Below are 25953 nucleotides of genomic sequence, written 5' to 3' on the forward strand. Positions count from 1 at the left end.
TTGTTTCGTCCCAAGGCCAAACAATCAAATTAGCCTAATATCGCCCACCTCAGGAGGGCATATTTGGCAAAGATCTGCTCGTTTGGTGATCTCGCCAAACGAATGAATGTTATAATGTATGGCCACCTTTACTGTCACCATTTTGTTGTGATGTTGCCATTGTTCCCAGAGAACATGGGAAGAGGCTCCAATCAAATAAGAAATGTATCTTTTGTATTTCTGCCTATGTATGGGGGGTCCCTGCCTATGTATGGGGGTCCCTGCTGCTCCTATCCAACTGATATCTGGGCAAAAATTGGCCAGGTGTCGATTGGACAGTTTTTAGATGGATCAAGGACCACATTTGCAGGAATGGATCTCACTCCGACCGCTCCTGTCTCTATCGTTGTAATTCATTTGTTTCGTCCCGAGGCCAAACAATCAAATTAGCCTAATATTGCCCACCTCAGGTGGGCATATTTGGCAAAGATCTGCTTGTTTGGTGATCTCGCCAAACGAGTGAATCTTATAATGTATGGCCACCTTTACTGTCACCATTTTGTTGTGATGTTGCCATTGTTCTCAGAGGAGGGACAACACATGGGAAGAGGCTCCAATCAAACAAGAGATTTATCTTTTGTATTTCTGCCTATGTATGGGGGTCCCTGATGCTCCTATCTAACTGATATCTGGGCAAAAATGGGCCTGTTGTTGATTGGACAGGTTTGATTTTTTAGATCGATCAGGGACTGGATTGACTTATTGATGTGGTCCTAGCGTTACCTGGGGTGCTAAAATAGCACTTTGAGAAGGGATATATTGCCAGGGACTGAACTGTGCAAGTGTTTTGTCCTACCAGAGTTGAGGCCAAGGGTCAGAACTGGGGAATCCAAGAACAGCACTAGGAAGGGCACAGGAGAACTGGAACAAGGCAGGGAGCTGGAACAGGACAGGGAATCAGGAGTTTGGAACCACAAGGGGCAAGATCCCAGCAACAGTTTAGACAGCTTAATGACCAAGCAAGGTGCAATGGTCAGAGGCATGCTTGAAAAGGGGCTTAATTGATAATGGTCAAAACATGAGGATAATGAGGTGGGCGGAGGAAAGGGAGCAGGTGGAGAGAATACAAGGAGGAGAATAACAGGTACGACTAGAAATCAAGGCAATGTAACAGCAAGGACCTCCAGTGGCACAACAGGTAACTGTCTGAGTAATTCTGCACTAGAGTCTAGAGTTTGAAACCCTGTACGTCCTGACACAGTGTCAAAGACAGTCTATTGATATAGCAAGGTGTTGCAAGCACACATAGCTAAGTAGACTAAGGTCCAAGGTCTATTAACTGGCCAAGGGCAGGGCAGACAAGCAAGTCTAATAAACAGATGGAGGTCTCGGCAAGTGGTAGGTCAGCGGAGTCCAATAAACAGACCAAGGTCTGGGCAGGCAGGGGCAAAGTTCAGGAACAAGGCAGGGAACTCAGGGACTTAATGATTCAAAAGGGGTTGAAAGATCTCTATTGAAGCCAAGTTCCCTTTTGATTTCCAAGAATATAATCACATAAAATCATGGAATACATTGTTCGTAAAAAGCTGCAGAATTTGAGAGTTGAAATTGGTCTTTTCCCCACTGTGTCAGAGCATCCTTATTGGCCTGTTTAGGTTCAGTTAATCTGAGCCGGGTTGCCCTATTATACCCAGCCTAAGCACTCTTGCTTGAGCACTAAGGATTGTCCCTAACTCTAGTTCCTCCTGGTTCTAGTCCCTGCCTTGGTCTAGTTTCACACCTGCATCTATTGCCCCCTCCAGTCTGTTCCTCTATGCCTACTCCACCTGTTTCTTTACCTGCTGCCTCAAGTCCTGTTCCACAATCCCCCCCCCCCCCCCATCTAACCCATTGGAACCAAACAGTCCTTCCCTGAAGGACCCTCCTATCTGGGATGTCCCCATTTGTAAACCTTTCCATAATATGTTTTCTAGTGATGAGCGAATCTGTCCCGTTTCGCTCCACCAAAAAACTGTGAAAACGTTTGAAAAACGGCAAAAAATTTGTGTGTGACTTTTTTTGACACACGTGACTTTTTTTAATGCAAGCGCAAACTTTTTTTTTCTTTTTTTGATGCTACTTTTTCCTTGTGCCCGTTTCACAGAAATTTTGCCGCGAATCCATGTCTGGTGAAAAATTTAGCTCATCACTAGTGTTTTCAAAATGTGCTGATGTCTCCACATGGATTGGCTTGAGGCTTCAATCAACAAAACAACCCAAGCACGTACATTTTTTTGAAATGTGGTCAACCTATATCTTGGACCTCCCCCCAGACATTAGACAACTGACAGTTGACACATTTAAGCATACAACTTGGTATGACCAAGAGAGTCTTAGAGGTACTAACCCCCTACTACAAGTCACAATGGCTCCCAGAAAGAAAGAAGCCATTGCTGCCTCCCAGGATCCATAACCAAAAACTGGTATCTTAAATAACTTAGTCCAGAACCGGTGAACTGAAATGTAAATGGTGGCAGTAAGTAAACCAAAAAGTAATCCAGAAAGTAAAAAAATTATTTGGTGAATTTTTGTTTTCAGATTTTTTTTGGTGTCTTTCACTCTCTATATAAAATGTATATCTCTATATTCCACCTATCCATCCCTTTCCTTGGGGAAACACAGTGAAATTCTGGAAGGCTGCCTTTTGGGAATGACTATGTTTGTTAGATGGAGAGAAGGATATTTAGCCGTAATTAAATCTTTCCTGAGCAACTAACACAATTAAGCAAATTTAATGAAGGCGGTCCCCTAGGCCTACTTATTAAATAAACGTATAAAACCATGAACGAAAGCCGAGCGCCATTATATCACGTTGAGCGGAGCGGCGTCCGTCTCTGCCACCATAATGATGACCAACTTGATCTCTATAACATTTCAGAAGGTTCTGCATGGAAAGGAGATACTTTGGAGAATCAGGTGCTTCTTCTTCTCCATAGCGTGGGTCTTCTCAACATTACTCATAGAAGTGTGTACTTGTTCCGACCCCTGCAGCCTGAATAGTGAGGGTATCAGTGGCTTTCTGAGCCAACCAGGAGACGTTGTTATAGGAGGAACCTTCATGGTCCATCTGGACACGGTCTACAATTACCTCCAGTTCACAAGCAAACCTCCAGACCAACTGTGCCGGGTGTAAGTAACATTTATAGGGTTAAAATCCCACTCAATTCACACAACTTATTTACCCCATTCTTGTGATACACTATATTATTATATATATTGGGGAATCATATAGAAAAAAGCCAGTGAGGGTGGTCAACTTTCTGCATAAGAGAATACTTATTTATACCTGTACTTGGTCCCAACTAAGATATAATTACCCCTTATTGGGGGCAGAACAGCCCTATTGGGTTTATTTAATGGTTAAATGATTCCCTTTTCTCTGTAATAATAAAACAGTACCTGTACTTGATCCCAACTAAGATATAATTACCCCTTATTGGGGGCAGAACAGCCCTATTGGGTTTATTTCATGGTTAAATGATTCCCTTTTCTCTGTAATAATAAAACAGTACCTGTACTTGATCCCAACTAAGATATAATTACCCCTTATTGGGGGCAGAACAGCCCTATTGGGTTTATTTCATGGTTAAATGATTCCCTTTTCTCTGTAATAATAAAACAGTACCTGTACTTGATCCCAACTAAGATATAATTACCCCTTATTGGGGCAGAACAGCCCTATTGGGTTTATTTCATGGTTAAATGATTCCCTTTTCTCTGTAATAATAAAACAGAACCTGTACTTGATCCCAACTAAGATATAATTACCCCTTATTGGGGCAGAACAGCCCTATTGGGTTTATTTCATGGTTAAATGATTCCCTTTTCTCTGTAATAATAAAACAGTACCTGTACTTGATCCCAACTAAGATATAATTACCCCTTATTGGGGGCAAAACAATTCTATTGGGTTTAATTACTGTTTAAATAATTATTTTAGTAGACTTAAGGTAGAAGATCCGAATTACATGACCCCAGGTCCCAAGCATTCTGGATAACGGGTCCCATACCTGTATCTTAGACACCATTAAAAAGAGAGAATCAACTGAAATTGGAAACACTCTACGTTTGTTTTTCATTCATTTTTTATTTGGCTTTAGATCCCCGTTTATATGAATAACTTCCAACCCCTTCCGATATCTGTCACCGTATTTCTCTAACTCTATTTCTCTTCACTCTTTTAACTTCTATCTTCTCCCCGTCGGTAGGTTTGCGAGTGAGTATTACCAGAGCATGGAGGCCCTTATATTCGCAGTGCAGGAAATTAATGCGGATCTGGGGCTCCTCCCCAACGTTACGCTGGGCTACCAGGTTTACGACGCGTGTAACACGTTACGGCGAGCGGCACAAGGGACCCTTTTCATGCTTTCCGGGGGAAAGGGAATCACCCCTAATTATCACTGCGACACGGGGACACGTCTTGCTGGTATCATTGGGGAATCTGGGTCCACACGTTCCATCCTTATGGCTCAGATTCTGGGATTGTACTGGTACCCACAGGTAAGGGTAGAAGGCTAAATTCAATTATAAAACAAAATGTAATTCATGCTACATAAATGCATAATACCCAAAGCATTTCAACCCCCAGTAGAATGGGGTTCTACAAAGAAAAATGAAGAAGTTACTGGGTTCCACAGAAGATATATTTTGGGTCTTTGGGTAGGGTGCCCGGTTTTGCACGTTTTTGCTTCCCCTATGTTTATAGCGTGGGGTTTTAGTCTCCACAGTTGCTTCAAAAACCCCGTGGGTGAGCTTTAGCCAATAGGATAAACCCATGTAAATGGAATTTTTTTAGGAGCCTTAAGGAATTTGTTCCCAGAATCCCTTTGGTCTAATTTGCATACGTATGAGGTCATCTCCTCAACCCATTTGACTTGTTTGTGAGTCTTCACAGGAAAATAACATTCAATCCCTTAAGGTGGCCATACACGCTAAGATCTGCTTGCTTGGTGAGGTCTCCAAGCAAGCGGATTGTCTCCCAATATCCCCACCTGGGGCCAAATGATCGAATTAGAACGTCGGGTATAGGCATCCGTTGTTTCAGGGACCGCATCAAGGAGCCAATTCGACTGATTTTCAAACCTGCCCCATCGAGATCTGGCCGATTTCAGGTCAGATGTTGGTCAGGCAGGCCTGTCTTTAGTGCCCCTACATGGGCCTAAGGGTCTAAGGGACCCTGGGAATCTGGGTCCACACGTTCCATCCTTATGGCTCAGATCCTGGGATTGTACTGGTATCCACAGGTAAGGGTAGAAGGCTAAATTGAATTATAAAAAAAAATGTAATTAATGCTACATAAATGCATAATACCCAAAGCATTTCAACCCCCCAGTAGAATGGGGTTCTACAAAGAAAAATGAAGAAGTTACTGGGTTCCACAGAAGACATATTTTGGGTCTTTGGGTAGGATGCCCTGTTTTGCAAATATATATTGAAACTGCTCATCATTCACAGATCCCGGGAAGCTGCACGTTTTTGCTTCCCCTATCTTTTTGCTTTCCCCAGGCAAATAACATTCAATTCCTTAAGGAGGCCATACACGCTGAGATCTGCTCGTTTGGCGAGGTCTCCCGATATCCCCACCTGAGGCCAAATGATCGAATTAGACGGGTATAGGCATCTGTTGGTTCGGGGACCGCATCAACAAGCCGATTCGACTAATTTTCAAACCTGCCCCATCGAGATCTGGCCGATTTCAGGCCAGATGTTGGTCGGGCAGGTCCGTTTTTAGTGCCCCTACATGGGCCTAAGGGTCTGAGGGACCCTGGGAATCTGGGTCCACATGTTCCATCCTTATGGCTCAGATTTTGGGATTGTAATGGTATCCACAGGTAAGGGTAGAATGCTGAATATGCTACATAAATGCGTAATACCCAAAGCATTTCAACCCCCAGTAGAATGGGGTTCTACAAAGAAAAATGAAGAAGTTACTGGGTTCCACAGAAGATATATTTTGGGTCTTTGGTTAGGATGCCCTGTTTTGCACGTTTTTGCTTCCGCTATCTTTATTGCATGGGGTTTTAGTCTCCACAGTTGCTTCAAAAACCCCGTGGGTGAGCTTTAGCCAATAGGATAAACCCATGTAAATGGGATTTTTTTAGGAGCCTTACGGAATTTGTTCCCAGAATCCCTTTGGTCTATTTTGCATACACTTTTGACTTGTTTGTGAGTCTTCACAGGCAAATAACATTCAATCTCTTAAGGTGGCCATACACGCTAAGATCTGCTTGTTTGGCGAGGTCTCCAAGTGAGCGGATCTTATCCTGATATCCCCACCTGAGGCCAAATGATTGAATTAGACGGGTATAGGCATCTGTTGGTTCTGGGACCGCATCAACAAGCCGATTCGACTAATTTTCAAACCTGCCCCATCGAGATCTGGCCGATTTCAGGCCAGATGTCGGTTGGGCAGGCCCGTCTCTGGTGCCCCTACATGGGCCTAAGGGTCTGAGGAACCCTGAGAATCTGGGTCCACACTTTTCATCCTTATGGCTCAAATTTTGGGGTTGTACTGGTACCAACAGGTAAGGGTAGAAGGCTAAATTCAATTATAAAAAAATGTAATTAATGCTACATAAATGCATAATACTCAAAGCATTTCAACCCCCAGTAGAATGGGGTTCTACAAAGAAAAATGAAGAAGTTATTGGGTTCCACAGAAGATATATTTTGGGTTTTTGGGTAGGATCCACTGTTTTGCAAACATATATTGAAACTACTCATCATTCATGGATCCCCGAGAGGCTGCACGTTTTTGCTTCCCCTATCTTTATAGCATGGGGCTTTAGTCTCCGAAGAAAAATAACATTCACTCCCTTAAGGTGACCATACATGCTGAGATCTGCTCGCTTGGCGAGGTCTCCAAGCGAGCGGATCTTCTCCCGATATCCCCCCCTGGGGCAAAGCAATTGAATTATAATGACGGGTATTGGCATCCGTTGGTTCGGGGACCGCGTCAACGAGCTGATTCGGCTAATTTTCAAACCTGCCCGTTCGAGATCTGGCTAATTTTAGGCCAGAAGTCAGTCGGGCAGGCCCGTCTTTAGTGCCCCTACACGGGCCCTAATGGTCTAAGGGACCGGTATCGGCAGCTAGAATCGGCCCGCGTTTTTTCCCGGCAAATTTTTTGGTCACAGCAAATTTTTGATGCAGTTTTGTGAAAAAATTTGCTGATGGCGAAATGTGGAATTTTGCCCCGAATCCATGCCAGGAGAAAACGTGCGCTCATCACTAGAAAATTAGTGAATCTGTAAAAAGATTCATGAAATGTCAAAAAATTTGCGAAACTGAGAAAATGTTGCACGACAATTTTTTTTGACGCAGGCAGGTTTTTATTTTACGCGGGCAACAATTTTTTGATGCGGGCGACAAATGTTTGACCTGCAACAAATTTTTCCGTAGCAAATTTTGTTGCCCGTTTCCTAAAAAAAAATCCACCAATGGCAAAACCCAGAAATTCGCTGTGAATCCGTGCCTGCCGAATAATTTCACCCATCACTACTTAGAAAGCATAATACCCCAATTTTTTTTATCTATCAGTAGCTAATGGTCTGAGGAACATGCTCCTGGACCCAATGCTCCTGGTCTACATCATCTAAGCTGGTTTATATGTATGTTATCTTCTATCTTCAATACCATGTTCGATATTTCTCTCACTATTAATTCCTCTTTTTCCAGATCAGTTATTTTGCCTCCAGTCCAATTCTAAGCAATCGTTACCTGTTCCCTTCCTTCTTCCGTACCATCCCTAGTGATGAGTTTCAAATGAAAGGTCTGGCTGAGCTTGTCTTTTATTTTGGTTGGACTTGGGTTGGTCTCCTGGCCAATGATAATGATTATGGTCAATATGGGCTTCAGATAGCAAAGCAAGAAATAATAAATGGTGGCGCGTGTGTGGCCTTCACTGAGAATATCTTGATCGGCCGACCCAACAGAAATGCTCCTAACCTAGTTCAGGTCATTAAAGAATCAACGGCAAAGGTTGTTGTGGTTATATCCTCTGATTCCCACTTTGTAATTGTGGCAGAAGAGCTGCTCAGGCAGAATGTGACTGGAAACATCTGGGTTGCTAGTGAAGCTTGGGCAACCTCCGATTTGCTCTTCAAGGAACGATTCCGACAAATTTTATTGGGCACCATCGGTTTTGCCATCCACCGTGGGAAGATTCCAGCCTTCAGTAAGTACCTCAAGAGCCTCCGGCCATCAAACGATCAATATGACTCATTGATAAAGGAATTTTGGGAGCAAACCTTTTCTTGTAAGTGGCCCAGTCAGGAGAACCCAATAGTTCCAACTGACAATGCCACAATGAGAGTGTGTACGGGAGAGGAAAAGCTGGAGAGCCTACTGACTGCAGAATACCATAGGCTATCTCTAAATGTGTACAACGCCGTTTATGCAATGGCTTGGGCCCTACATAGTTTGCTTAACTGTACATCCGGAACGGGGCCATTTCCTTTTGGAGGTTGCACCAATATCTCTTCTTTTCATCCTTGGCACGTAAGGAATGAATCTATCGATATCATTATTTTCACCTACTGGTAAATTTTATATTCACTGTATATGTTGTGGTTTTCCAGCTTCTCCACTATATTAAAAACGTGAACTTCAAGACCAAAGATGGAAGTCAAATGTTTTTTGATGCAAAGGGGAACCCTCCAGCCGTCTATGATATTGTGAATTGGCATGGAAGTGCCAACGGTGCCTTGGAACCGGTTACCGTTGGTAGTTATGGCTTAAGTGCTGCTAATGGAAAAGCCTTAAATATAGACAGTTCTGGAATTATATGGACCAACAGTGAAACCCAGGTATTGGGGTGGGAAATATATTTCATTTTCATATATCTGTATCCCCTAAAAATGTTGCCGTCTAAAACTGCAGTGTTTTAGCTCTTGGAGATGTTGAAAGAGAATTCCATCCTGGTACTAGTGGTTGGGGGTCCTAGTCTGAAGACCAGTAAAGGTAACATTTGGGGTCCATTGCTTATTCAGTCCCATGAGATTAGGTTTTAAAGAACACGTTAACACCATTAAAATTTTTAGTTTTGGAGATGTCAATTGGGAATTCCATCCTGGAACTAGTGGTTGGGGGTCCTAGTCTGAAGGCCTGTAAAGGTAACATTTGGGGACCATTGCTTATTCAGTCCCATGAGATTAAGTGTTAACGAACACATTAACACCATTAAAACCTTTAGTTTTGGAGATGTTAATTGGGAATTCCATCCTGGAACTAGTGGTTTGGGGTCCTAGTCTGAAGGCCAGTAAAGGTAACATTTGGGGACCATTGCTTATTCAGTCCCATGAGAATAAGTGTTAAAAAACACATTAAAACCTTTAGTTTTGGAGATGTCAATTGGGAATTCCATCCTGGAACTAGTGGTTGGGGGTCCTAGTCTGAAGGCCAGTAAAGGTAACATTTGGGGACCATTGTTTATTCTGTCCCATGAGATTAGGTGTTAAAGAACTCATCAATTTGTAACCTTGATCTCTTCTGTGAGCTTTACAAGACCTTTGTTTAGATATTACACAAAGTATAGATACAAGGACATCCCAAGCGTTACTTTTTTGGGTGGTTCTATGAGTCAGTTTGAGCTTCAACCACCGGAAGAGGGTAATGGAAGTTGTAGAACCTGTATGTACTATTGTGTGTGTGACAAAGGCCTGTGTATTTTTTTAATTAACAAACTTTTAAAAAATGTTTGGACCCATAGTACCAGATGGGTTATAATGACCAAGGGTTGTTGGAAATTCAATCCCTTTTGTCCTCAACTGCATTTTCCCAACTTCCATTGTCCAACCTGGAATCCATGGGCAGCTCTCTAAAATGAACTTAATTGTCCCTTATAACCAGGAATATTCATGTACATGGGTATATAAGAATAAATATACATATTTACATAAATATATCGTTGGGCGACACCTCTGTAACACCGGGAAGATGCCAATTTCACGTTACACTAGTACAGTAGACCTGAATAATATGTATATTTCATTTACAATGATCCCAGATCATCCCGGGTAAGACTGCAGTATAAGGGGTTTTGGGCGGTGGCTCTGCTCTTCAAGACAGAGAAGCCTATTCAGGGTCGGACAGGGGCACCGGGGCACCAAAAAAACCTGGTGGCCCCAGCGGCCCAGACCCAATCCCTGTTGGTGCTCCCCTGGCCGCTGGTGTCCCTCCCCTGACGCGTTTCACTTACACGCACTCGTGGGGGGAAGTTGAGTGGGTGGTGGGGGCCCCTGGGGGGGCTGCACCCCCCCAGTCTGACCTTGAGTCTATTACTGGATATGGGGGCAGCGGCCCAGACCCGATCCCTGTTGGTGCTCCCCTGGCCGCTGGTGTCTCTTCCCTGACGCGTTTCACTTTTGTGCCCTTGGGGGGGAAAACATCGAGTGGGTGGCCCTGTGGGGGGGGGTGTGGGGGATGCAGCCGGCAGGGGCACCTTGGGGAGTGCGGGGCCCCTTGGGCAGCAGGCCTATTACTGGATATGGGGGCAGTGGGTGCAGACCCGATCCCTGTCGGTGCTCCCCTGGCTGCTGGTGTCCCTCCACTGACGCGTTTCAGTTACGTGCACTCAGGGGGGATGTCGAGTGGGTGGGGGCCCCTGCAGGGGGTGGCGGGGGATGCAGCCGGCAAGGGCACCTTGGGGGGTGTGGGCCCCTGGGGCAACAGCCCTGGTAAGCCCTGCGCCCCCCAGTCTGACCCAGAGCCTATTACTGGATATGGGGGCAGAAAGTAAAAAGTTGAATCTCCTGAAACACTGACCACATGATGAACTTATTCAACAAATCACCTCAATTAAACAAACCTATCACTATTGGGCACACCTCATGGTACCAGCAGTGCACAATATTAATACTGATTGATGAGAATGTTTTTGCAACAATAGATTGTGTTTCTATATTATACATTATGATTTCCATAGGTTCCTCTATCCAAGTGCAGCCCAAGTTGTCCTTCAGGATTTAGGAAGGTGATTGTACCAGGGAAACCCCTGTGTTGCTATGAGTGTGCCCGGTGTCCCCAGGGCTACATCTCAACCCAAACAGGTAGTGTATTAGTTTATTCTATGCTTTGCAATATGTCACAATTATCAAAATTACTTGGTTAAATATTATTTTTTAGATGCTGCGGAATGTCATCCATGTTCCTGGGACACGTGGCCCAATCTACAGCAGGACAGATGCCTACCAAGGCCTACAGAGTTCCTTTCCTATGGAGATCCTTTGGGTTACAGCTTAGCAGCCATTTCCATCTTCTCTTCCCTAATCCCACTTGGTGTTCTAGGAGTTTTTATTCACCAAAAAAAGACGCCAATAGTCCGAGCCAACAACTACTCCCTTAGCTGCCTTCTCCTGCTTTCCCTGTTCCTCTGTTTCCTTTGCTCTTTAGGGTTCATTGGTTACCCACAGCCTGAAAAGTGCCTTCTGCGCCAGGTGGCATTTGGGATGGTTTTTGCCCTCTGCATCTCCTGTGTTCTGGCCAAAACCATCACTGTTGTCATTGCCTTTAATGCAACCAAACCCGGCAGCAGGTTAAGAAAATGGACAGGGGTGAAGGTCTCCTACTGTGTGATTGGGTTTTGTGCCTTTCTTCAGTTAGTCGTGTGTGTGCTGTGGTTGAGCTTATCTTCTCCCTTCCCTGAACTTGACACTGACACCAAACCTGGAGTCATCATAGTTAATTGCAATGAAGGGTCACCCACTGCTTTCTGGTGCATGCTGGGATACCTTGGCCTCTTGGCCTCCATCAGTTTCATTGTTGCCTTCCTGGCCAGACGCCTCCCTGACAGTTTCAATGAAGCCAAATTGATCACATTCAGTATGTTGGCTTTCCTCAGTGTGTGGGTGTCCTTTATCCCAGCCTATCTCAGTGCCCGGGGCATGTATACTGTGGCAATGGAGGTCTTTGCCATCCTGTCTTCCAGTTGGGCTGTGGTGGGCTGTATCTTTGTGCCAAAATGTTACATTGTATTGTTCAGACCCAACATGAACTCCAGAGAAAACCTCATGGGGAAGGGTAGAAGTCAAAAATAAAAAAGTCGAAATGCCCTGACTTTGACTGTGTAGAATTCAAACTAACTATGAACTAATCCCTATGATTTGTACGTGTATGTTCAATTCAAATAAAGCACTGCCAGGACCTATTGCTCTTTATCGTTGATAATAATAATACGTTTTTAGAATTACAGAAGTACAACATGTGGTATTGAGTTATACTGAAATATAAGTTGATATAAGTCTATCGAGGATTCGTGGAGGAGAGAGGAGGACTTAAACTTGGCCAACTTGGGTTTCCATCAATAGGGCTCATTTATATCTGCAGATGCAGTGGACAACATGGGTTTTCCCCACAGGGAGTTGCATTTAAACCACTTTCAGTAAAGGTACTCGCATCTAATTGCGCTATGTGTCAAATAGTTAAGCTTGGGGGCTATCGGTCTCTCCTGCCTTCCATCCCAAATTGATTTCTGCTGTGTCTTATTATGCACGGCACTGAGTGAACTCTGATGGCATCTGACCAGGGTTCCAGGTGGTAACCACCAGGTTTCCTAGCGCAGAGGAAAAGCCCTCTGTTTGTACCCGGCACATTATCGGGGTAAATAATGGAGATCAGGTTGCCCATAGGGCTCATTTAACAAAGCATCACACAAAAATGCCATATTATTACTCAAAATACTGAGTGCAATAGTGTTGCCTAGTTAGGTATCAGCAGCAACTGCACAGACCAAGGGCAGACCCCTGCAGTACTCAAACACTGGTCCAATTAGAAAATTGCCTGGAGTGAGCCAATGGTATTTTTAAGAGATGCTTAGAGATTCTAATTGGGGTTATCCATGTTTTTTATTTATACTGGTATTTTATAGGGATGCACCGAACCCACTTTTTGTGTTTGGCCGAACCCCTGAACCCACCCTGAATGATTCGGCCGAATCCCGAACCGAATCATAATTAACATATGCTATTGGGATCGGAAGGGGTTAAAAATCGCAGCGTGCAGCGTAATTTTTTCCCCCTGACCATTTAACCCTTTCCGGATGCTAATTTGCAGATGCTTCACTTCAGCCAGGACCGTGGATTCGGCTGAATGATAAGCGAATTTTTGCACCAGGCATTGATTCGCAGCGAATTTCCGCATTTCGCCATCAGCGAATTGTTTCACAAAACTTCCGTGAAAATTCGCAGAGGAAAGATTCGACGTGCGTAATTTTTTTTTGTTGCGCTTCAAAGGGTGCGGTTGCATCAAAAAAAGGCGCGGTCATGTAAAAAAAGGGCGGGCGACCAAAAAAGACGTGGGTGACAAAAAAGACGCAGGCGACAAAAAAGTCGCGGGGGCAACAAAAAAGCCGCGGGTGACAAAAAAGATGCGGGCGACAAAAAAGACGCGGGTGACAAAAAAGATGCGGATGACCAAAAAAGACACGGGTGACAAAAAAGACGCGTTTGACAAAAAAAGATACAGACGACCAAGAAAGACGTGGGCGACAAAAAAGACGAGTGTGACAAAAAAGACACAGATAACCAAAAAAGATGCGGGCGTCTAAAAAGAAGCGGGTGACAAAAAAAATCGCGGGCGACAAAAAAAGACGCGGGAGACAAAAAAGACACAGATGACCAAAAAAGACACGGGTGACAAAAAAGACACAGACGACCAAAAAAGACACGGCGACAAAAAAGACGCGGGTGACAAAAAAGACACAGACGACCAAAAAAGATGCGAGCGTCTAAAAAGAAGCGGGTGACAAAAAAAATCACGGGCGACAAAAAAAGACGTGGGAGACAAAAAAGATGCGGATGACCAAAACAGACGCGTGCTAAAAAAAAGACACAGACGACCAAAAAAGACGCGGGCGTCTAAAAAAAATCGTACAACAAATGTGTTCTGTGAATTTTTTGCCATTTTGCGAATTTTATGGCGAAGCAAAACGGGACAGATTCGCTCATCGCTACTGGTCAAGGGAGTTAATACTTTTCCAAGACACTGCGACTGATATCTTTTACTTTTTCCCCTTTCCACTGGGAACATTGTTGACATTGCAGTAAAGTTCTCTTTGGGATTGGATGAGCGACACTGAATGACGGATAAATATCTTTTCCTTTATCTTCCCGGAGCAGTTTAAACAATTAAGCAGCCTTCATTAATTTGTTCCCTGTAGGTTCTCCCAATCCTCATAGCGTATAAATGGAGCTCAGAGAGCCGAGGGTTACAATGTGATGGGGAAGGGTCTGTGTGTGCCATTACTCTACCTGCTCTGCTTGTGAAATGGTTTTCTGCATCAGACACACAACCCAAAGGATGAGTTGGACTCTCCTCTCTACTTGGTGGGTTCTGTATACAGCAGCTACACAAGATGGCGCCTCTTCTAACTTGAGGACTGGTTGCCGTCTACCCAGAGAGAAGATCAGCGGCTATAAGGGGCACCAAGGGGATATTATCATAGGAGGGACATTTATGATCCATTTGGACAGAGTCTATTATGACCTCAACTTTACAAGCCAACCCCCCGAGGTACAGTGTCAGATGTAAGTAGCATCTCAGCCAACATTAACAGATGCACAGTACAGATATCGGACCCCTTATCCAGAAACCTCTTATCCAAAAAACTCCAAATTACGGAAAGGCCATCTCCCATAGACTCCATTATAAGGAAATGATTCTAATTTATTTTATAAAAATTATTTCCCTTTTCTCTAATAATAAAAGTACCTGTACTTGATCCCAACTAAGATATAATTACCCCTTATTGGGGCAGAACAGCCCTATTGGGTTTATTTAATGGTTAAATGATTCCCTTTTCTCTGTAATAATAAAACAGTACCTGTACTTGATCCCAACTAAGATATAATTACCCCTTATTGGGGGCAGAACAGCCCTATTGGGTTTATTTAATGGTTAAATGATTTCCCTTTTCTCTGTAATAATAAAACAGTACCTGTACTTGATCCCAACTAAGATATAATTACCCCTTATTGGGGGCAGAACAGCCCTATTGGGTTTATTTAATGGTTAAATGATTCCCTTTTCTCTGTAATAATAAAACAGTACCTGTACTTGATCCCAACTAAGATATAATTACCCCTTATTGGGGCAGAACAGCCCTATTGGGTTTATTTCATGGTTAAATGATTCCCTTTTCTCTGTAATAATAAAACAGTACCTGTACTTGATCCCAACTAAGATATAATTACCCCTTATTGAAATTGTAAATATTCTCTTTTTCGCTATATTATTTGCCAATTTTACAAAATTAATTCCGCGTCGCTAAGTCAAAAAGTACCTTCCTTTCTGCTTCTCCTTGGAGATGCCTTTGGCTGATCTAAAAAAGACACAAGAGGTCTCAGCTGAATTGAATTTTATAACTATATAACCTTCAGAAATTAAATTTGAGAATTCACTAAATTCCATTGTGAAAAAAGATCAATTTTGAAATCAAATTTTCCTCTTGATCAGAATTTATTTTTCTCCATCACCAGCATATTTGCAAAAAACTGTGTTACATTGCAAGAACGTCTTTCTGCGATGGGACTTGAAATGAAATGCCCATTATCCATTTTCTGAAGTGATCTTACTGGCACTAGGGTTGTTGAAGTGTTCATTATCCATGCTGTTTCCCCCAAAGGGGGGCATGATAAAGAAGGTGTGGCCTACATTTTAGGTCTGTACCTTAAGCTCCATATTTTTTGGGATGACCCATTTTATAGCACAGTTGGGGGTTATGTAATAAAGCCTATGATTAAGTCCATTGTGGTGAAATGCGTTAGGGGGTTTTAATGTTTTGATGTGGGATAAAGGTTTATAAATCGTGGCCGATTACAAATGAAAGTTATGTAATAAAGGGCACTAAGTTTGCCTAGAAGCAGTGACCCATAGCAACCAATTAAATCAGAAGGTTCAATAATCTGGTCAACTGTTTAAAAGCCAACATCTTATTGGTTGTTATGGGTTACTACTCCTGGGCAAACCTAGGGGGCCCATTTACTAACCCACGAATGGGCCGAATGCGTCCGATTGCGTTTTTTTTCGTAATGATCGGTAATTTTGCGATTTTTTTCGGCGTCTTTATGATTTTTGCGTAAAAACGCGAGTTTTTCGTAGCCATTACGAAAGTTGCGCAAAGTCGCGAAAAAGGCGCGACTTTGCGCGCAAGTGTTAACGCTACAAAAAAATCGCGACTTTGCGCAACTTTCGTAATGGCTACGAAAAACTCGCGTTTTTACGCAAAAATCGTAAAGACGCCGAAAAAATTGCAAAAAATACGAAAAAGTCGCAAAATGTTCGTTTCCAATCGGAATTTTTCCAATTCGGATTCGAAATCGTGTCTTAGTAAATCAGCCCCTAGGGTTATGTTTACTAAGAATGGAGATAAATATCACCAGTGATGTTGCCTGTAGCAACCAATTAGGTCTTTTCTTTGATTTCTAACTTGTAGGTGACTGTTCAAATCTTATTGCTGATTGGTTGCTATTAGTGATGGGCGAGTCTGTCCCATTTCGCTTCGCTGAAAAATTTGCGACTCTGTCCCGTTTTGCTTTGCCAAAAAATCTTTCAAAAGATATGCGAAACAGCGAAAAATTCACGAAATGGCGAAAATGTTGCACGTCTTTTGTCACGCGCGGCTATTCTTTTGTTGCGGGGCTCTTCTTTTGTCACCCGCGGCTATTCTTTTGTCGCCCATGGCTATTCTTTTGTCACGCGACTATTCTTTTGTCGCCTGCAGCTATTCTTTTGTCGCACAGCTTTCCGTGTTTCACCATTGGCAGATTGTTTCGCGAAACGGATTAAAAAATATGCAGCGTTTTCTGTGTTTTGCAGCGTTTTCCGTGGATTCGCTGCATTTTCCGTGTTTCTCCATTGGCGGATTGTTTCGCGAAGTGGATGAATAAATTCAAAGCGCGTCTAAAAATTACAAAAGTATAGCCGCGCGACAAAAGAATAGCTGCGGGCAACAAAAGAATAGCCACGGGTGACAAAATAATAGCCACAGGTGACAAAAGAATAGCAGCGGGTGACAAAAGAATAGCCACGGGCGACAAAAGAATAGTCAGGGGCGACAAAAGAATAGCCGTGTGATAAAAGAATAGCTGCGGGCGACAAAAAATAGTCATGTGACAAAAGAATAGACGTGGGCCACAAAAGAATAGCCTTACGACAAAAGAATAGCTGCGGGCGACAAAAGAAAAGCTTCACGACAAAAGAATAGTCGCGCCACAAAAGAATAGCCACGGGTGACGAAATAATAGCCACGGGTGACAAAAGAATAGCCGCGTGTGACAAAAGAATAGCCACGGGCAACAAAAGAAAAGCTTCACAACAAAAGAATAGTCGCACCACAAAACAATAGCTGTGGGCGACAAAAGAATAGCCGCGCGACAAAAAGAATAGCAGTGGGCGGCAAATTTTTTTAACGCGTGACATTTTCGCTGTTTCACAAATTTTTCGCCGTTTCGTGGGTCTTTTGAAAGATTCGCAAATTTTTCAGCAAAGCGAAACGGGACAGATTCGCTCATCACTATACATCACCACTAAACTCCTACGTCTTTCTCTTCCCTGGCACGGCAGGTTTGCCACTGAGTATTACCAGAGCATGCAGGCCTTAATATTTGCCGTGGAGGAGATTAACTCAGATCCTGAGCTTCTTCCCAACATTACTCTGGGCTTCCAGACTTTCGACACTTGCAATAACGTACGTGGCGCGGCACAAGGGACTCTTTTGATGCTATCGGGGGGAAATGAGATCGTCCCAAATTATAACTGTCACCTCGGGGCGCCATTAGTTGGAATCATTGGCGAATCTGGGTCAACAAGGTCGATTCTTATGGCCCAGATATTGGGACTCTACAGATACCCACAGGTAAGTTTGCTCAAACCCATAGTACAGGTATTATCCATTATCCAGGATGCTCGGGACCTGGGGTTTTCAGGATAAGGGGTCTTTCCATAATTCGCATCTCCTACCTAAAGTCTGCTAAAAACATTATTTAAACAGTAATTAAACCCAATAGGGCTGTTCTGCCCCAATAAGGGGTAATTATATCTTAGTTGGGATCAAGTACAGGTACTGTTTTATTATTACAGAGAAAAGGGAATCATTTAACCATGAAATAAACCCAATAGGGCTGTTCTGCCCCAATAAGGGGTAATTATATCTTAGTTGGGATCAAGTACAGGTACTGTTTTATTATTACAGAGAAAAGGGAATCATTTAACCATGAAATAAACCCAATAGGGCTGTTCTGCCCCCAATAAGGGGTAATTATATCTTAGTTGGGATCAAGTACAGGTACTGTTTTATTATTACAGAGAAAAGGGAATCATTTAACCATTAAATAAACCCAATAGGGCTGTTCTGCCCCCAATAAGGGGTAATTATATCTTAGTTGGGATCAAGTACAGGTACTGTTTTATTATTACAGAGAAAAGGGAATCATTTAACCATTAAATAAACCCAATAGGACTGTTCTGCCCCAATAAGGGGTAATTATATCTTAGTTGGGATCAAGTACAGGTACTGTTTTATTATTACAGAGAAAAGGGAATCATTTAACCATTAAATAAACCCAATAGGCTGGGTTTCTGGATAAGGGGTCCTCTACCTTTACAAATATTGGTAAATGTCAAGCATTCTTTAAAATCCAATGACTTCAAAGTTTTTTGTTTGTTGATTAACCTGTTTAATATATGTTTTTGCAGATCAGTTATTTTGCATCCAGTCCTATTCTCAGCGATCGGAACCTGTTTTCTTCCTTTTTCCGTACCATACCCAGTGATGAGTTTCAGATGAGGGGTCTGGCCCAGTTGGTTTCTCATTTTGGTTGGACTTGGGTTGGCCTCCTGGCTAATGATAATGACTATGGTCAATATGGACTCCAACTAGCTAGGCAAGAAATAATAAATAGTGGTGCCTGTGTGGCATTTAGTGAGAGTATATTGACTGGCCAACCCAATAGGAATGCTCCTCATGTGATTCAAGTCATTCAAGAGTCAACTGCAAAGGTTATAGTTGCGATTTCCTCAGATTCTGACTTTGTAATAGTTGCGGAAGAGCTGTTGAGGCAAAATATAACCGGGCATACCTGGGTGGCCAGTGAGGCTTGGGCAACATCAAATTTACTCTCTGAGGAACGATTTCAAGGAGTCTTATTGGGTACTCTTGGTTTTGCCATCCATCATGGGCCGATGCCAAACTTCAATAAGCACCTCAACAGCATCTATCAAACCAAGGACTTTCATGATTCATTGGTCAGGGAACTTTGGGAGCAAACGTTCTCTTGTAAGTGGCCCAACACCGTAACGCCATGTACTGGAAATGAAACGTTGGAGAACCTGCCGGCCGAAGATGACCATAGATTATCTCTTAATGTCTACACTGCTGTCTATGCGTTTGCATGGGCCCTACACAGTCTGCTTTATTGGACTTCCAGATATGGGTCATTCCATCCTGGGGGCTGTGCTAATGTTTCTTTATGTCGCCCTTGGCACGTAAGGGAAACTTTCTTTACCCAATTAGTATAAAGATGATTGATGATTGATGTTCAAGTCTATCAGATTTGTATCCTGACCTGAAATTTTGTAACATAAATCATGTGTTCTATACTTTTAGCTCCTCCACCATATCAAAAATGTAAACTTCAGCATCAAAGATGGGAGCCATGTTTTTTTTGATGCAAAAGGGAACCCACCAGTCATCTATGACATTGTCAACTGGCGCCTGAGGGCTAAGGGCACCCTGGAACAGGCTGTCATTGGGAATTACAGTTACTTGAACTCCCTGGATGGCAAAATATTAAATATAGACGGTGCTCAAATGACATGGAACAATGGTGACACACAGGTATCTGGAAACAAATAAATCAGGAATTGTTATTATTATATTGTATCATTAAGTGGTCTTTCTGCTACAAAAGGAGCTCAGAGAGGCTTGTTCCCCCCATGAATACAGTGCTGCCTGATTTGACATTGCTGTATTCATGAGGGGTGGGTGGGGGTTTGGCATGTAGATGTCCTCCTCCTCCCATACTCTACCCATGGACCTTTATTTAAAAAAATAAAGTGAGTCTAGAACTAGAAAAGGTGGTAGAGACAAGGATGAAGGAAAGGAATAGTGAAAAGTGAGGCCAAGGCCGAAAGCACAAAAGCCAACACAGGCCAAACGAGAAGAGAAGGTCCAAACTAAAAACAGGAATAGGGAACCAAGGGTGGGATGGGTACACACAGTACAGGAAATGAGAAACTGCTTTCAGGTAACCTATTGTTTCTCCTACTCCCATGTAACTGGAGGAGTCCCAAGCCGGACTTGGATTTCTTACTATTGAGTGCTATTCTGATACCTACTGGGAGCTGCTATCTTGCTCCCTTCCCATTGTTCTGCTGATCGGCTGCTGGGGAGGAGGGGGGGGGATATCACTCCAACTTGCAGCGCAGCAGTAAAGTGTGCCTGAGTCTGAGCTTTCAGCCAGCGCTACACATTAGAACTGCTTTCAGCTAACCTATTGTTTCTCCTACTCCCATGTAACTGGAGGAGTCCCAAGCCGGACTTGGATTTCTTACTATTGAGTGCTATTCTGATACCTACTGGGAGCTGCTATCTTGCTCCCTTCCCATTGTTCTGCTGATCGGCTGCTGGCATGATATAACACACTACGGGCAAATCTTGACCACTGTATAGTAGTATAAAATGTCAGTAACCAATAATAATTCTACCGTATTACTAACTTCCTTAACGCCCATAATTTACTGGACCCGCTGCAATCTGGCTTTCGGCCTGCGCACTCTACTGAGACAGCGTTGTGCAGAGTTACGAATGATCTTCAGGTGCCAAAGCCAAAGGTCACTTTTCCGTACTAATCCTCCTAGATCTATCGGCTGCGTTTGATACGGTTGACCACTCCCTCCTGATGCAAATTCTGCATTCGATTGGTCTCCGTAGTCAGGCTGCATCCTGGGTCTCTTCCTACCTCTCTAACCGTTCATTCACTGTCTCCTATGCTAACAAAACCTCATCTCCAGTTCCTCTTAATGTGGGGGTACCCCAAGGCTCTGTACTTAATGTGGGGGTACCCCAAGGCTCTGTACTTAATGTGGGGGTACCCCAAGGCTCTGTACTTAATGTGGGGGTACCCCAAGGCTCTGTACTTAATGTGGGGGTACCCCAAGGCTCTGTACTTAATGTGAGGGTACCCCAAGGCTCTGTACTTAATGTGGGGGTACCCCAAGGCTCTGTACTTAATGTGGGGGTACCCCAAGGCTCTGTACTTAATGTGAGGGTACCCCAAGGCTCTGTACTTAATGTGGGGGTACCCCAAGGCTCTGTACTTAATGTGAGGGTACCCCAAGGCTCTGTACTTAATGTGGGGGTACCCCAAGGCTCTGTACTTAATGTGAGGGTACCCCAAGGCTCTGTACTTAATGTGGGGGTACCCCAAGGCTCTGTACTTAATGTGAGGGTACCCAAGGCTCTGTACTTAATGTGGGGGTACCCCAAGGCTCTGTACTTAATGTGAGGGTACCCCAAGGCTCTGTACTTAATGTGAGGGTACCCCAAGGCTCTGTACTTAATGTGGGGGTACCCCAAGGCTCTGTACTTAATTTGAGGGTACCCCAAGGCTCTGTACTTAATTTGAGGGTACCCCAAGGCTCTGTACTTAATTTGAGGGTACCCCAAGGCTCTGTACTTAATGTGGGGGTACCCCAAGGCTCTGTACTTAATGTGAGGGTACCCCAAGGCTCTGTACTTAATGTGGGGGTACCCCAAGGCTCTGTACTTAATGTGAGGGTACCCCAAGGCTCTGTACTTAATGTGGGGGTACCCAAGGCTCTGTACTTAATGTGAGGGTACCCCAAGGCTCTGTACTTAATGTGGGGGTACCCCAAGGCTCTGTACTTAATGTGAGGGTACCCCAAGGCTCTGTACTTAATGTGAGGGTACCCCAAGGCTCTGTACTTAATGTGGGGGTACCCCAAGGCTCTGTACTTAATTTGAGGGTACCCCAAGGCTCTGTACTTAATTTGAGGGTACCCCAAGGCTCTGTACTTAATTTGAGGGTACCCCAAGGCTCTGTACTTAATGTGAGGGTACCCCAAGGCTCTGTACTTAATGTGGGGGTACCTCAAGGCTCTGTACTTGGGCCGTTGTTGTTCTCCCTTTACACGCTGTCTTTGGGAGATCTTATCCGTTCATTTGGTTTTAAATACCATCTGTATGCTGATGATACCCAAATTTACTTTTCGACCCCTTCCTTAACAGTTGAAACTGAGACTCAAATCTCTAACTGCCTCCTGGCTATCTCTAACTGCCTCCTGGCTATCTCTAACTGCCTCCTGGCTATCTCTAACTGCCTCCTGGCTATCTCTAACTGCCTCCTGGCTATCTCCAATTGGATGAACCAACGCCACCTCAAACTGAACCTAACAAAAACTGAACTAATGATCTTTCCGCCTAAGCCTGGTCCTACCCCCCCCCCCCCCCCCCTTTTCTATCTCTATTGATGGCACCCTCATCAACCCTGTCAATTCCATGCGTTGTTTGGGGGTGATCTTTGACTCCAGTCTCACCTTCTCTGACCATACTAACACCACTGTCAAAACCTGTCACTTTTTCTTACGCAATATTGCCAAAATCTGTCCCTTTCTCTCTACTGTAACAGCTAGCCTGCTCATGCATGCTCTCATCCTATCCCGACTTGACTACTGTAACCTGCTGCTAACCGGCCTCCCTAACTCCCATCTTTCCCCCCTACAGTCTATATTAAACACTGCTGCCAGAATTCTCCTCCTCTCATCCAGGAGAGTTCAGCCCCTTCCCCGCTAAAGTCCTTATCGTGGCTTCCTATCAACCAAAGAATATCCTACAAACTTCTTCTCCTAACCTTCAAAGCCCCCCATCCCTCTGCCCCTCACTGCATCTCGTCCCTTGTGTCTCTGTACGTTCCTGGCCGACTCCTTCGTTCCTCGCAGAGCCCCCCACTGCTACTGCTGTTTCCCGCCTTAACCCTTTCTGCCCTGCTGCCCCTTATATTTGGAATGCCCTCCCTGATTTCCTCAGGAGAGAATCCTCCCTCAGTCTTTTTAAAACTAAACTTAAAGACTCCCTATTGGAGCACTCACCCAGCACCTGATTTGGGAATCAGTACTTATATTGTAGTGTCACCCACTGTGACCTACAGCACTTATATTTGCCCATTTGTGTCTGTTAGTTACCCCTCCCATATAGATTGTAAGCTCTACGGGGAAGGGACCTCCATCCTCTTGTGTTTCTGACTCTTATTCCAACTCCACCTTGTATTTATTGTATTTATTATTATACTTTGTATTTATCCATTATCTTTAACCCCCTGTCTGTATGAATGAATTCTACAGTACAGCGCTGCGTACATAAGTAGCACTTTATAAATAAAAATATACATACATACATACATACATACATACATAATAAGATTAACAAGGCATTATTGGACCAAATGTTTCTATATTATATCTTATTAATCTCCATAGGTTCCTCTATCCAAGTGCAGCCCAAGTTGTCCTTCAGGATTTAGGAAGGTGATTGTACCAGGGAAACCCCCCTTTTGCTATGAGTGTGCCCGGTGTCCCCAGGGGCAGATATCCAATCAAACAGGTACTCTAGTAATATTTTTCATATTCTTGGGTAATATGTATCAATAAAATGATATGAATATTGTTCTCCAGATGCTGTGGAATGTCAACTGTGTTCCTGGGACATGTGGCCCAATCTACAGCAGGACAGATGCCTACCAAGGCCTACAGAGTTCCTTTCCTATGGAGATCCTTTGGGTTACAGCTTAGCAGCCATTTCCATCTTTTCTTCTTCAATTCCTCTTAATATTTTGGGAGTTTTTATTCATTTTAAAAAGACGCCAATAGTCCGAGCCAACAACTACTCCCTTAGCTGCCTTCTCCTGCTTTCCCTGTTCCTCTGTTTCCTTTGCTCTTTAGGGTTCATTGGTTACCCACAGCCTGAAAAGTGCCTTCTGCGCCAGGTGGCATTTGGGATGGTTTTTGCCCTCTGCATCTCCTGTGTTCTGGCCAAAACCATCACTGTTGTCATTGCCTTTAATGCAACCAAACCCGGCAGCAGGTTAAGAAAGTGGACAGGGGTGAAGGTCTCCTACTGTGTCATTGGGTTTTGTATCTTTATCCAGTTATTTGTGTGTGTGATATGGCTGATCTTTTTCCCTCCTGTCCCTGAACACGACACAGACACCAAACCAGGAGTAATTATAGTTAATTGCAATGAAGGGTCACCCACTGCTTTCTGGTGCATGCTGGGATACCTTGGCCTCTTGGCCTCCATCAGTTTCATTGTTGCCTTCCTGGCCAGACGCCTCCCTGACAGTTTCAATGAAGCCAAATTGATCACATTCAGTATGTTGGCTTTCCTCAGTGTGTGGGTGTCCTTTATCCCAGCCTATCTCAGTGCCCGGGGCATGTATACTGTGGCAATGGAGGTCTTTGCCATCCTGTCTTCCAGTTGGGCTGTGGTGGGCTGTATCTTTGTGCCAAAATGCTACATTATATTGTTCAGGCCCAACATGAACTCCAGAGAACATTTCAAAGTAAAAAAAAAAAAAAAACAGTTACCAAATGTAAAAAGTAAACAGGGGTATTTATATAAACTATAGTAGGGTTTCTTTAGCAAACACCCCAGCTGTACCAGTGCAGGAATGGCTGCCCCCGGGGCTACACAGCGGGGTATTTATATAAACTATAGTAGGGTTTCTGTAGCAAACACCCCAGCTGTACCAGTGCAGGAATGGCTGCCCCCGGGGCTACACAGCGGGGTATTTATATAAACTATAGTAGGGTTTCTGTAGCAAACACCCCAGGTGTACCAGTGCAGGAATGGCTGCCCCCGGGGCTACACAGCGGGGTATTTATATAAACTATAGTAGGGTTTCTGTAGCAAACACCCCAGCTGTACCAGTGCAGGAATGGCTGCCCCCGGGGCTACACAGCGGGGTATTTATATAAACTATAGTAGGGTTTCTGTAGCAAACACCCCAGCTGTACCAGTGCAGGAATGGCTGCCCCCGGGGCTACACAGTGGGGTATTTATATAAACTATAGTAGGGTTTCTGTAGCAAACACCCCAGCTGTACCAGTGCAGGAACGGCTGCCCCCGGGGCTACACAGCGGGGTATTTATATAAACTATAGTAGGGTTTCTGTAGCAAACACCCCAGCTGTACCAGTGCAGGAACGGCTGCCCCCGGGGCTACTCAGCGGGGTATTTATATAAACTATAGTAGGGTTTCTGTAGCAAACACCCCAGCTGTACCAGTGCAGGAACGGCTGCCCCCGGGGCTACACAGCGGGGTATTTATATAAACTATAGTAGGGTTTCTGTAGCAAACACCCCAGCTGTACCAGTGCAGGAACGGCTGCCCCCGGGGCTACACAGCGGGGTATTTATATAAACTATAGTAGGGTTTCTGTAGCAAACACCCCAGCTGTACCAGTGCAGGAATGGCTGCCCCCGGGGCTACACAGCGGGGTATTTATATAAACTATAGTAGGGTTTCTTTAGCAAACACCCCAGCTGTACCAGTGCAGGAATGGCTGCCCCCGGGGCTACACAGCGGGGTATTTATATAAACTATAGTAGGGTTTCTGTAGCAAACACCCCAGCTGTACCAGTGCAGGAATGGCTGCCCCCGGGGCTACACAGCGGGGTATTTATATAAACTATAGTAGGGTTTCTGTAGCAAACACCCCAGGTGTACCAGTGCAGGAATGGCTGCCCCCGGGGCTACACAGCGGGGTATTTATATAAACTATAGTAGGGTTTCTGTAGCAAACACCCCAGCTGTACCAGTGCAGGAATGGCTGCCCCCGGGGCTACACAGCGGGGGTATTTATATAAACTATAGTAGGGTTTCTGTAGCAAACACCCCAGCTGTACCAGTGCAGGAATGGCTGC

General features: G+C 44.2%; 2 protein-coding genes across 2 annotated transcripts in view; both read left to right on the forward strand.

The window, feature by feature from the left end:
* The first annotated feature begins 2866 nt into the window (after window positions 1-2866).
* Window positions 2867-12053, forward strand: LOC116409576 (extracellular calcium-sensing receptor-like). Its single transcript, XM_031898293.1, has 6 exons — window positions 2867-3147; window positions 4227-4518; window positions 7696-8517; window positions 8598-8825; window positions 10943-11066; window positions 11143-12053. The coding sequence occupies exons 1-6, from the start codon at window positions 2867-2869 to the stop codon at window positions 12051-12053; spliced, it is 2658 nt and encodes an 885-aa protein (XP_031754153.1).
* A 5549-nt stretch (window positions 12054-17602) lies between these two features.
* The window catches only part of LOC116409577 (extracellular calcium-sensing receptor-like), a 23820-nt gene continuing 15469 nt past the window's right edge, over window positions 17603-25953 (forward strand). Inside the window, exons 1-5 of the mRNA XM_031898294.1 lie at window positions 17603-17869; window positions 18709-18840; window positions 19619-19849; window positions 23509-23632; window positions 23704-24590. Coding sequence (XP_031754154.1) covers window positions 17603-17869; window positions 18709-18840; window positions 19619-19849; window positions 23509-23632; window positions 23704-24590 — 1641 coding nt within the window. The remainder of the gene's footprint in view (window positions 17870-18708; window positions 18841-19618; window positions 19850-23508; window positions 23633-23703; window positions 24591-25953) is intronic.

This window comes from Xenopus tropicalis, chromosome 3 (genome assembly GCF_000004195.4).
Source record: "Xenopus tropicalis strain Nigerian chromosome 3, UCB_Xtro_10.0, whole genome shotgun sequence".
In the NCBI taxonomy this organism is placed as follows: Eukaryota; Metazoa; Chordata; class Amphibia; order Anura; family Pipidae; genus Xenopus; species Xenopus tropicalis.

What these genes read in the sequence shown, in the direction of transcription:
- LOC116409576 (XM_031898293.1), top strand. Translation starts at nt 2,867, where the DNA reads ATGACCAACTTGATCTCTATAACATTTCAGAAGGTTCTGCATGGAAAG. An exon ending in CCAGACCAACTGTGCCGGGT is followed by an intron (nt 3,148 to 4,226) that starts GTAAGTAACATT and finishes CCCCGTCGGTAG; the next exon opens with GTTTGCGAGTGAGTATTACC. An exon ending in CTACATCTCAACCCAAACAG is followed by an intron (nt 11,067 to 11,142) that starts GTAGTGTATTAG and finishes ATTATTTTTTAG; the next exon opens with ATGCTGCGGAATGTCATCCA.